The following is a 13,125-nucleotide window of genomic DNA, read 5'->3' as shown; positions in this document are numbered from 1 at the left end:
ATTACACATTTTGACACGAAACCTAAAAGGTTTATTTGTGTCCGTCTGGCGTTTAACATAATGTAGGTAGGTTATAACAATTTATAATTAGAAAGAGACGGGAACCAACCCATGCGCTTTGAAGCGTCCTTAGTGAGAGCGAGAAAGATGTATGTCGCTTCACTACTGTTGAACGCCCCGCGCGCATGTAGTTGCTACCAGCCTTACAAAAAATATTGTTGGGTTATTCTACTGCTAACGTTGATAAAGTAATGTAAAGAAGTTTTTTAATTTTTTCTTTAAATTTTTTGTTTCAAATTGTGTTCGTATGTCGTATGGCTACGTTTAGCGTTTGGTAAAAGTGACCCTTCGTGTAGATTCGGAAATAGTATCGAATCCTATGCTCGCTGCACTGTGCAGCGAGTATAGGATTAAACGTAATTAAATCAAATTTTAAATACATTTTGTACTAACTGACAGACGTATGACAGGCTACTAAATACGTTTAGCGTTTGGTGAAATTCCACCTAATATATGGAAAAAACAAATGTCACTTTTGGAACTAACTTTGCCTTACATTTTGACAGTGACAGTTGACGATACGCAACGTTAACGGAGGATCGAAACTTGTGCTCACGACTCTGATACAAACAAAAACTACCCTTATTCGAATGTAATGGGTTCTGTCGAAAACAGTTGAAAATTTATAAATTGGCAACACCTCGGTGCAACCTCAACTGTATTTTACAATTATTAAGGTGCCGACACACGATCGGACGCGGCTATCAGCCGTGACTTATAGCTGAACACAAAAGAGTAGAGATTAATGTTTTTGGAACTAAACAGATTTAAACCTGGCAATAAAAAAAAACTTGTGATTTGTGGTCTGTTTCTATGGTTTGAATGTCAAACTCGCCCTGTTCCTGTATAAACAAATCGAATTTTGCTTAATTTTGGAGTTTTGTGGATTGTTGAGTTTGTTCACGAAGTGAAAATGAATTAAACCATTCGCAGCGAAGCTAGACAGATGATTTACAGCGTTTACCTACGATGTTTGGCGGAGAATGAGGCTAGAGAAGTATTAGTCAATATATACGATGTTTATGAAAGAGCAGCGTTTTATACTGGTGAGTAGGTACTTAATTACTAACCATTAACATACATTGCTTATATTTCTTGTAAAAAAGTACTATTTTGATGTAATAGAATGCCTTTTAATGTGTATTTGTTATTCTTATAGAGGTTAGAAAATACTAGTGTCAAACGTTACATGACATCAGGGTCTGGATGCTAATGTTGTTAAAACATCAGGTCTAGATACTTTTTTACTAACCCCCGACTCAAAAAGGGTATCGATAAGTTTTACAGCTGTAGGTGTCTATGTGTGTCGGTCTCTCCGTGTTAGAGTACCTATTGTAAAAATATGTGTAAGATTATGTAATGCCGAGTTGCAGAAAGGGACTTTAAGCTAATGTGGACATTAAATCTATGTCTGTCTCTTTCTGTCCGTATACTGTCAAAGCAAGGCAACAATACATTTAATGCCGACATTAACTTAAAGATCCTTTCTGCAACTCAGTGTAAGAGTCAGTATAAATTCCCCAGACATAATAATTTGCAAGTCACTGCTTTTCTGACCAATTAAATAATTTGTTGCAGGAAAATCGGTAAACACAGTTTTAGAAGAATTGCCGGGGCACATTTGAACTTTTTCCTGAGCAAGAAAAAACTGTAATAAAATATCGATGTGTGATACTATCACTTTTCTCCTATAGTAATTACATAATGGGATAACCAACACGTGTTTCAGTGCAAAAAAACTTTTATTTCATTATGAAATACACAATGAAATAAAAGTTACAGTTGATTTGATTTAATGAAATTCATTCAAGACTGCCCCCCTCTCCCCTACTAATTTCTTCTCTTAACATAAACCTCCCCAAAAAGTGGCATTTTATAATTAGTAAATATTTGAAACATTTCTCGTTTTGATTTTTTCTGCTAAAGTATCGTGATACTTTTGTCCGTTTTCTATACTATAATAGTGTGGCCACTTTCTTAGATTGCCACGCCCTCAATTATTCTCTACTCTTTTATGTTCAGCTATAAAGGTATCTAGGTAAGGTATGTTCAAACTATCGGACGTAAGTCGTGGACGTAACCTTGGGCTGACCTTCAGCTTCAGATTTCCGAGAGCTTTCTGGCACGATCCGTCCCAAAAGACCGAGCACACTTATCAGTCGCGGCTGTCCGTAAGCCGCGTCCGATGGTGTGTCGGTACCTTTACTCTAGAAGAGGTATTTTATGTCAGTCTGACAACCTTTGCTTACTATTTCTGCCAGTGTCTGAGTGTCGTAGTCATCTTGACTTCTTGACAGATTGGTAATGTACTCTGTGCACTCTGTACTGACTGGCATACTGAATAAATAAATAAATAAATAATAAATAAATATGTGGGGACATCTCACACACGGCCATCCGACCCCAAGCTAGGCAGAACCTGTGTTATGGGTGTCGGACAGCTGATATATCTACACAAATACATAGATAGATAGATAGTAAATATAAATATCAACACCCAAGACCCGAGTACAAATATCTGTCTTTAAACAAATATCTGCCCCAGCCGGGAATCGAACCCGGGACCTTCGGCTCAGTAGTCAGGGTCACTAACCACTACGCCATTCGGTCGTCACTGAAGAAAATACAACAATCCAACAAAATAATCATTGACCTCAAAATATAATAGAGTGGTGTTTACAAAAAGAAAGGCCACAAAAACCACTAAAGTAAAACAATTTTTTACATTTATAAAAAAACATAAAACGGAACGTAGCGAAGCTGTATTCCGCCATTTTGTCCGTTGTCATTGTCATGTCTTGTCAGTCAGTATTTGACATTTGAAAGCGGTGTTGCCAATTGAGCTACCATATCGCTAGATCATGCTATTTTTATGCAAGGTTGCCTACCACTAGATGAGAGCGTAATATTGTACTTTGTAAATACAGCATAATAATAAGCCCTATATTGGGTTAGATTCTAACCCAATCGATCTTCTAACCGTTAGAAGATCGTTATCCCTGGTTATTGATTTGATTATTGTTGGTTTTTCGCTTCAAAACGAACAAATGCCAAGTAAAATAGAATGCAAAATAATGTAAGCTTATGGCCTTTACAAAATGTCTAGTGTGTTTTGTACAATACATTCATACAGGGCAAAGAACATAAAACTTGTTTAGCCGCGTATTTCACCTAAATCAGGGGCATTTTTTCTTAGAAGTTGGCAATCCTGTTTAAAGTGCGCAACTGCGCTGAACGGCATCTTTTTCTTTGCTTTGGTCCTAAATTTTCGCTAAAAACTCTGAAAGGAGGAGTTGCTTTTTCGTAATTTCTACTACGGAGGCGTGCAACATCACCAAGTGTTCACAATGAATAACTCCGCGGCTAAGGTATGTTTACCAAAGAGTAATAAATAAAAATGCTAGATACAGGTTGTGATGGTTGCTCTATTTCTATTGGGAAATGAAAATGAAAGGCCGAGCAATAGATGACCAACTAACCAATATAATTATGGCTGGCAGACTCTTATACAGGCTAACAAGGAAACAATGGTTGATAGCAGCTTAAAGTTTTTCTTATTCTAAGCATCATTATTTGTTATGCTAAATTTTTCATCGATTTCATTCCATGCATCTGATTAAGCATTGATTTGTGTGTGTGTGTAACCTAACCTCAAAATGCAAAAAGAAAGTGACTGGTGAACACTGGCTGTGCAATATTGCAGTTAAATTTTATAGCCTAGTCGTTAGCGGCGTACCCTTCTAGCCCACATGCTCCAGCCTTGTGAGCCAAAGCTCAGCTGGTGTGGATGTGTCTTGGCCTGCCTCGGGTCGCCGTTGGCCCCGGGCCATCTGTTGTCCGTTAACTTTACACACTCAAAGGGGCCTCAGTGAGAACTGTGCGTTAGGTGGGAATGGTTATGTTTCGGCTCGCACGTGAAGCTACTTCAAGTTTTGTCTCTTGCCGTGTTTTTCTTCTGTAATTTGGATATCATGGGCAGTCAGGACGAGTCCATTCGCTTAATACAATGTACAGCATGTACAATGCGCTTTGTGACCCTAAAGATCCTCAGTAGCTAGGAAAATAGCTGTAGCTGAAAATACAGGACTGTCCATTATAAATACTCATGGACTTAGCCTCTTGTGAACCTTGCCTAATGGCAGTGATCTATTATAAGAGTAGTTTTATAATATTATTATATTTATAGATATTATTTTAGTGTAGGATCACTAGTTTAGATCACATTATTTATTTAAATATATATTTTATTTAATAAAGTAACATTGTATTCTATTCTACAGGTGGGTGAGATCTTCCGCGAGGCGGGCGTGGCGTTCACCAAGCTCTCGGAGATGACCATGCTGCTGCACCCCATGGGCGACTCTCAGCCGGGGTGAGAATCTATTCAAAAACTGTTTAGCTTATTCACATAATACTTAAAGTCTGTTTTTTTTTCTCAGATACTATATTTACAGATTCTGAATGGCTCATCAACAGTCAATTGTTTTATTGCACACATACCTAAGGTTGTAGTAAACATTACAGAGTTACATTAAAAAAAACAGAGAAATGTATAAGTACAAAGGCGGGCTTATTGCTAAAAAGCAATATCTTCTGGCCAACCTCAGAATGGGTGAAAGAAGAAACCTATAATAAGTAAAAAGAGGGTTGTTATAAGTTTAACATGTCTGTTTGTAACTCCAAAAATGACTGAAACGATTTTAATTTTGTTTTCTTTTGGGTCATAGGTAATGTTACCCCAGTGTCCTTGGCCATGTCTTATGAAAATCGGTTCAGCAGTTATTTCATTGGAAATTTTCGGGGTTTTTAACAAACATTGGCAGCTAGTTTATAAACTTATATGATTATATAAGTAAATATCACCATATCTGTTTAAAAAAAAGTAACCTTTAAAAATACATTAAAAAGACGACCGAATGGCGTAGTGGTTAGTGACCCTGACTACTGAGCCGAAGGTCCCGGGTTCGATTCCTGGCTGGGGCAGATATTTGTTTAAACACAGATATTTGTTCTCGGGTCTTGGATGTGCCCGTTAAATGGCAATAGGCCCGCCCCCTATTACATTGGGACTAACATAACACTCTGGCGAAAAGTGGGTGCAGCAATGCACCTCTGCCTACCCCGCAAGGGAGTACATTAGTACAAGGCGTGAGTGTTTATAAGAATATAAGATCTGTTTAAAAATATGATGTAAATTTCCAGCGGCAAGTGGACGGAGGAGGAGGTGGAGATGCTGCGCGCCTGCGTACACCGCTTCGCCGTCGACCTCAACAAGATGAGCCAGCACATCAAGAACCGCACTGTGTGAGTCATCATCATCATCAGCCTATGCCAACCCACCCACATGTCATGTTCATAGGCCTTCTCCGCGGAGGCAGAGCGGCGGTAGCTCAGTCGGGTAAGCGCCCGCTTCTCACGCCAGAGATGCGGGTTCGATCCCGGCGCTGACATGTACCAATGAGTTCTTTTAACTTAAGTACAATGTATACCATCGCTCTTACGGTAAAGGAAAACATCGTGAGGAAACCTGCCTATCTAGATTTAGCACTGTATCTAGATATGTGAACCCACCAACCCGCAGTGGACCACCGTGGTGGGAAATGGTCCAAGCTTAGGAAGGCAGTTTAGACCTTGGGGATATGCACAAAGGTTCCGCTCGAGAGAGCCAGGTGCAGGTACTTACACCCCCACAGAGAATAGAATAGAATAGAATAGGCCTTCTCCATGTTGTGTCAAGTCCCACGGTTCTGTGCTACACTCGACCAGTTTGGTCAAGTCACTCTCCTAATGTCATCGGACCAACGGGTCGGCGGTCTACCGACTGATCGCTGTCCCTCCCGAGTTAAATTATAGCCTATATTATATGCCTATTTATATGCCAGCCATTGTCACCGCATCAAGAACAGGACTATGTGAGTACAGTTACCTACACAAAATGATAGCTTAGGCTTAGACTGACCTCTAAATTCATAGGGCTTTTTGTCAATTTCCAATTGGTTTAAAATTGACGTTGTGAATATCTGTTTTTAAACTTGCTCCGAGCAGCAGTCTCGAAGCCAGATGATTGCCGACTTCCGATAGGATATGGTACCCAAAGAAGAAGAAGAAACAAATATCTGCCCCGGGGCGATAGAAATCATGACGTTAGACATGTTTTTGTATGTCACCATCTGGTTAGTACATCGTTAATCTAAGGGCTTATCCATAATTTTATTTATCCTCTTTTCCAGCTCCCAAATCCGCACGACCCTGAAGAAGAAGGCGTTCGAGGACGCCGGCATCCCGGTGCGGCAGGTAACCCCCGGGAACAATCCGCCGCCGCCCGCACAGGTAGCGCCCTCCCTCGCATCGCCGGCGTTAGGGAACAACTCCGAGGTTCAAACATTCACTGACTAATTGAAGGAAATGTAGATTTTTTGGTGCTATTTGGTTGCTGTTGTTTTTTTGGGTGGGATCGTTTTTAACTGGATTGTTGAGGTGAGGTAAGGAGGGCTGGCTAAGGGCGCAAGACGCTTAGAGTAAAACTTTAAAGTCCTGAAAGCGGAAGTGGATTCTTACTAATTGATACAGACCGTATTTAATCGATGTATTATATTTATTAAAGGACAAATCCGTTAAAAAGCCATCCCCAAACGGTATTTTATTTTTAAAATGTATGTAAATGTAAGTAAATAACTGATAATGATAAAAGTCTTAGCAAAATCACAGTCTTTATTGTCATGACTATATAGTTGGACAAATGTGTAAATATATCAAATGCGTCGCGCGGCTTCGAGAGCGAGCGCGGTGGAGAACTTTTCTCACGTCTTGCGCCCCGTGCTAGGCTAGCAGTATTTTTGATAGAAGAAAGTAAAAAAGTTGCGGAGAAAAGTGGAATAAATTGACGTACAGTTAAATACCATCCCATTTTTATGTGGTTAGTGAAGTTTGAATTTTTATTTTAGCTTCTTTATGACTTCAGAATGCGATCTCGAACCAAGATTTATCATCCAGGAAATACCGGAATTTAAAGTAACCTATGTTTTGTGTTAATACACGGTTTTAGCTTCCTACATACTCAATTACATGAAAATTTGTTCAGCCGTAACAAACATTCTTATAAACCCTCAAATCTTGTGGAATCGAGACTGCATTCCTAGTTGTGAATACACTCGGCTCCTATACTTCGTAAAATATAGCAAGAGTCCTATGACGTTCGATTGATAGATCTAGGCCTTTAAATAATGTTGTACAGTGCCACAAACTTATGTTCCGGTGACAGCTCACGTAAATGTGTAATATTTCTTCATTCTATAAGATTTTAAGTTTGCAAGTAGTGGTAATTCGCTCTTGCGGTGTTAATAAACCCTAGGTGTTAATAAATCTATTTTTTACAATACTCGTATACAATTCATTAGTAAGTAATGAGATATGGATCAATTTAGTTCGCTCTCACCGGCACAGATAAGTTTGTGGCACTGTATGCGTATGTATCAAGTGACAGTTAAAATCTATGGATTTGACTTGTCATAGAGCTAATGCTATATATGACGAAGTGTAGTTTAGCATGATGTAGTTATTTAAATGTTGGTAGTGATACTTCTGCAATTACAGTCGTCGAAATATAATAGGCCCGTTTAGACAGCTACACAAATTTGCTATTTACTCTTGATTTACTTGATGAAATATATAAAAAGACACATAATCTGGCTTATTTTTAACGGCTGAAAGAAAAAAGAACTTTTGAAGCACCAAAGGTACTTATTGTTTAGATTTTTTATGATTTAGATTTGACACCAGCTGTCATCCCATACATTTTGGAGCTGTCCAAACGGGCCTCTTATATTTCGACGACTGTAGTAATAAATTATGCAAGTAGACAAAATATTCAGTGTATTTTTTACATTTAACTAATTAGTATATTTTTGAAGTAATATTAGATTGTTTAAAAAATTTATGTGTTTTTTCCTTGCAAAGAAGTAGTAGTTTTTCACGTATGTTTAGAAAAGCACAGTATTCTATTCTTACAAAATATTTTATGGTATTCTGGCATCGCCCCTGAGCCCGTAGCATAAATTTTCATCGTGAACGTGAAGTAAAATTCATCGAGTAATTTTGTATGAAAATTTTACTTCTGCTAACGACCACCTTGGTGGGCGCTGTAGTTTTTCATACAAAATTACTCGATGAATTTTACTTCACGTTCACGATGAAAATTTATACTAGGGGCTTTGAAGTCACGCAGGGCCGACGTCTGCAAAATTTTATAGATGTTAATAATAAAGATATATAATAAAATTTATTATAAGTAGTCTATTTTTTAAACTCTTTTTGTGTACTGAAATAGATCTACTGCAATGCTATTGGTCCACGTAATTTATTACTGCGTTGCTATTAGCCCTAACAATGCATCTCACTCTGTTAATATGCTCAGCCATGTAACTCAAATCATTACCGTCCCCAGGTGACTCTGAACATGCTGAACGCCCCGGAGAACGAGGTGGACGTGGAAGGCCTCACCAGCGAAGTGAAGCTCGAGTTCGAGGGCAGCAGCGAGGAGGTGGCCACATGAAACTGGGACGGGTGTTACTAAACCGACCGTTCCCCAAGTGCTCGCTTACATCGGACTGTTTATACCGCGTTTCAACAAACAAGACATCTGACACGAATAAAACTACCCTTATCCAAATGTAATAAGGGTTTTTATAATGTTTTATTCGGTGAAACGGTCTATAGTAGACGTACATTTCTGGGCTTGTATGTGGAGTATTTATCTGCCATACATACTCAGCAATGTATGTCTTCTCACAGAATAGTCGCACTTGCACTTAAGTGTGTGTGAACCAGTCTTTACATCGGACTGTGAAGTGAACTGTGGTTGTGTTGTGAATAGTAGATATTGGTGTCGATTGTGAAGGCAGGAAATTTGATTTTAGTCATGTCAAACGTTTAATGGGTGTTCAAATCAAAAGATGCCACATTGAAAAGGCGTTTGTAGCCAACTGATAAACAGTATATTGTGTTTATCATAATGTAAAAGTTTTATTATTAGCAAGGCCTATAAAAACAAAAAATTATGGAGCATAGCATGAATTTTCATCGTGAACATGACGTGAAATTACTCGATGAATTTTGTAGGGAAATTTCAGTTCTGCTATCGACCACCAGGGGCGCTGCTCATATTTTCATACAAAATTACTCGATGAATTCTACTTCACGTTTACGATGAAAATTCATGCTAAGGGGTCAGAACTCACTAAAATAAAAATTTGTGCCGTCAGAATCGACATAATGAACATACCAAAGTGATGTAAGTGAAGCGCGCACCTGCCAGGTAATGGGGACATAAAGTAACACTAAATTTGTAAATTATTAACGTATAAGAGCCTGAGCACACTAGGCGACGCGCGACGGCTGCCGACTGCTACTGACGACTAGTCGTAGTCGCGACGACAGACCGCGGCCAAAAATTTTCATATAATTTTCTTGTCGTCATGACTCCACGACTCTGCCATGAAAATCATACGAAAATTTTCGGCTGTGGTCTGTCGTCGCGTGTTAAGGCGCCGACACACTATCGGACGCGACTGTCTACCGCGACTTTAGTTATTTATCTTTATTACTTAAAGGTGAGGAATGTACACTACGCTGTTCAACTATCGGACGTAACCTTGGACTGACCTTCAGCTTTCAGACGTCCGAGAGCGATGTGGCACGAACTGTCCCAAAAGACCGTGCACACTATCAGTCGCGGCTGACAGCGTCCGCTAGTGTGTCGGCGCCTTTATGCTCGTATTGTAATCGTTTCTTGTTGCAAAAGTATAGTAAGCCGCAACGGGATGACTGAGGGGGAGGGTAATTTTGAACTGAAAATAAAGTAATACTTAATAATACACTCACGGGCAATGAAAAAGTTCCAGTCAGAAAAGCACCAAGTTATTCCTAAGCAGAAAATATTAGCTTAATTATGCCGTCTGCAATATTGAAGTGCAATTAAAAGCTCACCAGAATATTACCAACTAAAAACGTAATCATTTTTTTTAAATTTCCTATTAAATGTATAAAAAATTTGAGGTCATTTAGTTTCGGAATTTTGTAAGTGGAACTGTTTCTTTGCACGTGAGTGTATCATCATCATCATCAGCCTATAGCAGTCCACTGCTGGACGTAGGCCTCTCTCAAAGCACGAAAGCGATCTGTAGCTTTCTCGCATCCAATCATAACCAGCCACCTTTCGCAAGTCGTCACCCCATCTAGCCGGCATCTTGCATTTAAATAATGCTAATATCCTAACTATATCCTAACTAATATTATAAATGCGAAAGTAACTGTGTCTGTCTGTCTGTCTGTCTGTTACTCTTTCACGCCAAAACCACTGAACGGATTTGAATGAAATTTGGTATACATACGGTCTAGCTAGACCCTGGGAAAGAACATAGGCTACTTTTTATCCCGGAATTCCCACGGGAAAACTTTTTAAGGCGAAGCGAAGCGCGCGGGGACAGCTAGTTATAAATAATTATTTTGTTGTGTCATAAATTGTTCAGAATGACCACCTTATGAAGCCACTATCAACACCCCGTAGGTACAAGTTTATATAGAAAAGCAATTTATTTAAACACTTGTATTGTATACAAAAAAAAACATATTTACAAAAATGGACTTAAAAATGTTTCAGCAATTATCAAAAGTCGTAGAACAAAAGGCAGGCAGCCTGAGCCAGCAGTGACGTTTATCTACGTCGTTAATATACCAGCCCCCGTATTATGTAACTCCGAGTGGGGTTGGTTGGTATAAAATGGCTGACAACTTAGAGCATTATTAATTAATAACTTTTTACTGACTTATCTGATTTCACAAACGCTTATGTTGAATGTAAGGATATATTGGTAGGCTTCTTGCATATTTCTTTCACTAAGATTTTTGGTGTTTTCGGTTAATAAGTCTCTAAGTTGATACCAATTATCACCGGTTGCTAACTCTCAAAAAGTTACAAAATACGGGGGCAGAGTGGGACTAGATACTAACTACTAACTATAAATACTTAATTAGAATGTAAAATTCTGATTTAAATTTTTTAGAAATTTGTATATAGGTAGTTACTTAGATACACGTGAATCCGCTACCTTTGGCAAAGTAAATATGCTTAAATAAAATAAAAAATACCTAATAAACGTGTTTTTCAAACTTACCGAGTATTTTTTTGTGTCAGAAGTTTCCTCTAAAATATAACGTAAAACGTAAAGTCTGTTTTTTATCACAGATACTAAATTGATAGATTCTAAACGGTTCATCAACAGTCGATTGTCCCGCCAATACAACGATACGATGTTTTTAAATATTTTTCCCTTATTTAGAAGACCTTTATCACTGAATAAAAAATGGTTTGGTTAGCGGCTGCAAAGCGGGTCAGATTTGGCCATTCTCTTTTAGTATCTGAGATAAAAAAATACTTTAGAGCCCGCGCGCGTCACAACGGAAGTCTAGGCGCTGTTTTTAGCGTAGTATTATTTACTCTTTGGCTGCACATAAAACTCATGATGGATAGGCTACGGTAAAACTATTTTAAAGTCCTGAAAACGGAAGTGGATAATAATAATATTAATAATTAAAATACCATATTTAATCGATCTATTATCATTTATTAAACGTCAAATCCGATAAAACCCCATTATCAATCGGTATTTTATTTTTTAAATGTATGTAAAAGTAAGTAAATAACTGACAATCATAAGAAGTCTTAGCAACATCGCTCTCTTTATTGAGTGCGCCACGACTACTATATTATTTAGGCCTGCAGATCTAATACAGGTTTGATAGTTTGTCGAAAACTATAAAAGTTTACGTGTTCTCCCATACTAAGTGGCGCCTCTAATGGAAACTATCATGAAACTTTTGACAGATAATGTATGCCGATAACAGGAGAAAACGTAAACTTTTTTCGTTTTCATAAATAGCAAACCCCGTACTAGAGGGTCTGGAATATAGGTACCTACTTAAATAGTGTGGAGACCTACTACGTCAGACAAAGTTAAGGTCTCTGGATCTCTCAAGTGAGTAAACTCACTGATTAACTAGTGGATTGTAGCAAATAAAACATTTGACTCAAAAATATCTTTAAAAACCATTTATTTATTGCTAATAAATTAATTTAAGTTCTAGAACACAATGTAGAAAATGGCAATGCAACGGCAATGTCATGTCTTTCAATTTAGTAAATTAGGCATGATAGTCGATCTTAACCGGTTGAATTTTATTTTATTTATTTTATTGAACAATATGGTACACAAAACAGCAATTAATCGTAACATGAGAAGAGGTATTCATATATATAATTAAGAACTAGATTAACTACCTAGGTATGTATACACATCATGAAAATCTTAAGCTAACACAAGTTTATAAGTATACAGCAGCAATGCCGTGAAACTCGCACTCAGTACTCAGACATACTATCTCGTAGCTTCGAACGCTTAAATATGGCTATGGTGGGATCTGGGATACCGTGTCGTTTATAGCTATATTATAAAACTATGGGACTTACAGTAGATTTTTTTTTCTTATAGCGTTTAAGGTATGCTTCGTTGCCACAAGTGCTGCAAGATGATAACTATATTATGAAAATAGCTTTTCTTATTAAGTGTTGCAGTTTTCATATTCGAGTGGCTTTTCCGCAGGGTTGACCAGCATGTTACTTTCCAATGTTTGACACTCATGAAATATTTTATCAACACTGTGAATTTTCTTGTGTTTGTTTAAATTGCTTTTAAAAGTAAACCTTTTCTTGCAGGTTTCACATTCGAATTTTTTATGAACATTGTGAACTTCTTGGTGTTTTGTTAGATTGCTTTTTAAAGAAAACCTTTTCTTGCAGGTTTCACATTCGAATGGTTTCGCATCATTGTGAACTAACTTGTGTTTTGTTAAATCGCTTTTCAAAGAAAATCGTTCCTTGCAGGTTTCACATTCAAATATTTTAACAAAATTGTGACGCTCCATGTGTTTTTTTAAATTGCCTTTCGTAGAAAAGGATTTTTTGCAAGTTTCACACTGGAATGTTCTATGAACTAAGAAATTGGTGTGTAT

General features: G+C 37.9%; 2 protein-coding genes across 4 annotated transcripts in view; one reads left to right on the top strand and one right to left on the bottom strand.

Annotated features, from left to right (window-relative positions):
* Positions 1–13,125, bottom strand: part of LOC105386092 (zinc finger protein 37) — a 95,813-nt gene that overhangs the window by 37,978 nt on the left and 44,710 nt on the right. The window lies entirely within an intron of this gene.
* LOC105385278 (chromatin complexes subunit BAP18) lies at positions 3,261–9,021 on the top strand. Of its 3 annotated transcripts, none has more exons than XM_048624054.1 (5): positions 3,261–3,428; positions 4,341–4,432; positions 5,263–5,364; positions 6,291–6,354; positions 8,504–9,021. In XM_048624054.1, exons 1-5 carry the CDS (start codon positions 3,408–3,410, stop codon positions 8,609–8,611), a joined length of 387 nt encoding a protein of 128 aa, XP_048480011.1. In that variant the 5' UTR covers positions 3,261–3,407; the 3' UTR covers positions 8,612–9,021. The 3 variants fall into 3 exon arrangements, with proteins under 3 accessions (XP_048480011.1, XP_048480009.1, XP_048480010.1); XM_048624052.1 differs by having other exon boundaries at positions 3,262–3,428; positions 6,291–6,435; XM_048624053.1 differs by having other exon boundaries at positions 3,263–3,428; positions 6,291–6,390.

This window comes from Plutella xylostella, chromosome 11, assembly GCF_932276165.1.
Source record: "Plutella xylostella chromosome 11, ilPluXylo3.1, whole genome shotgun sequence".
Classification (NCBI taxonomy): Eukaryota; Metazoa; Arthropoda; class Insecta; order Lepidoptera; family Plutellidae; genus Plutella; species Plutella xylostella.
Note: the sequence above shows the minus strand (reverse complement) of the source record. Positions and strands in the feature narration are given on the sequence as shown.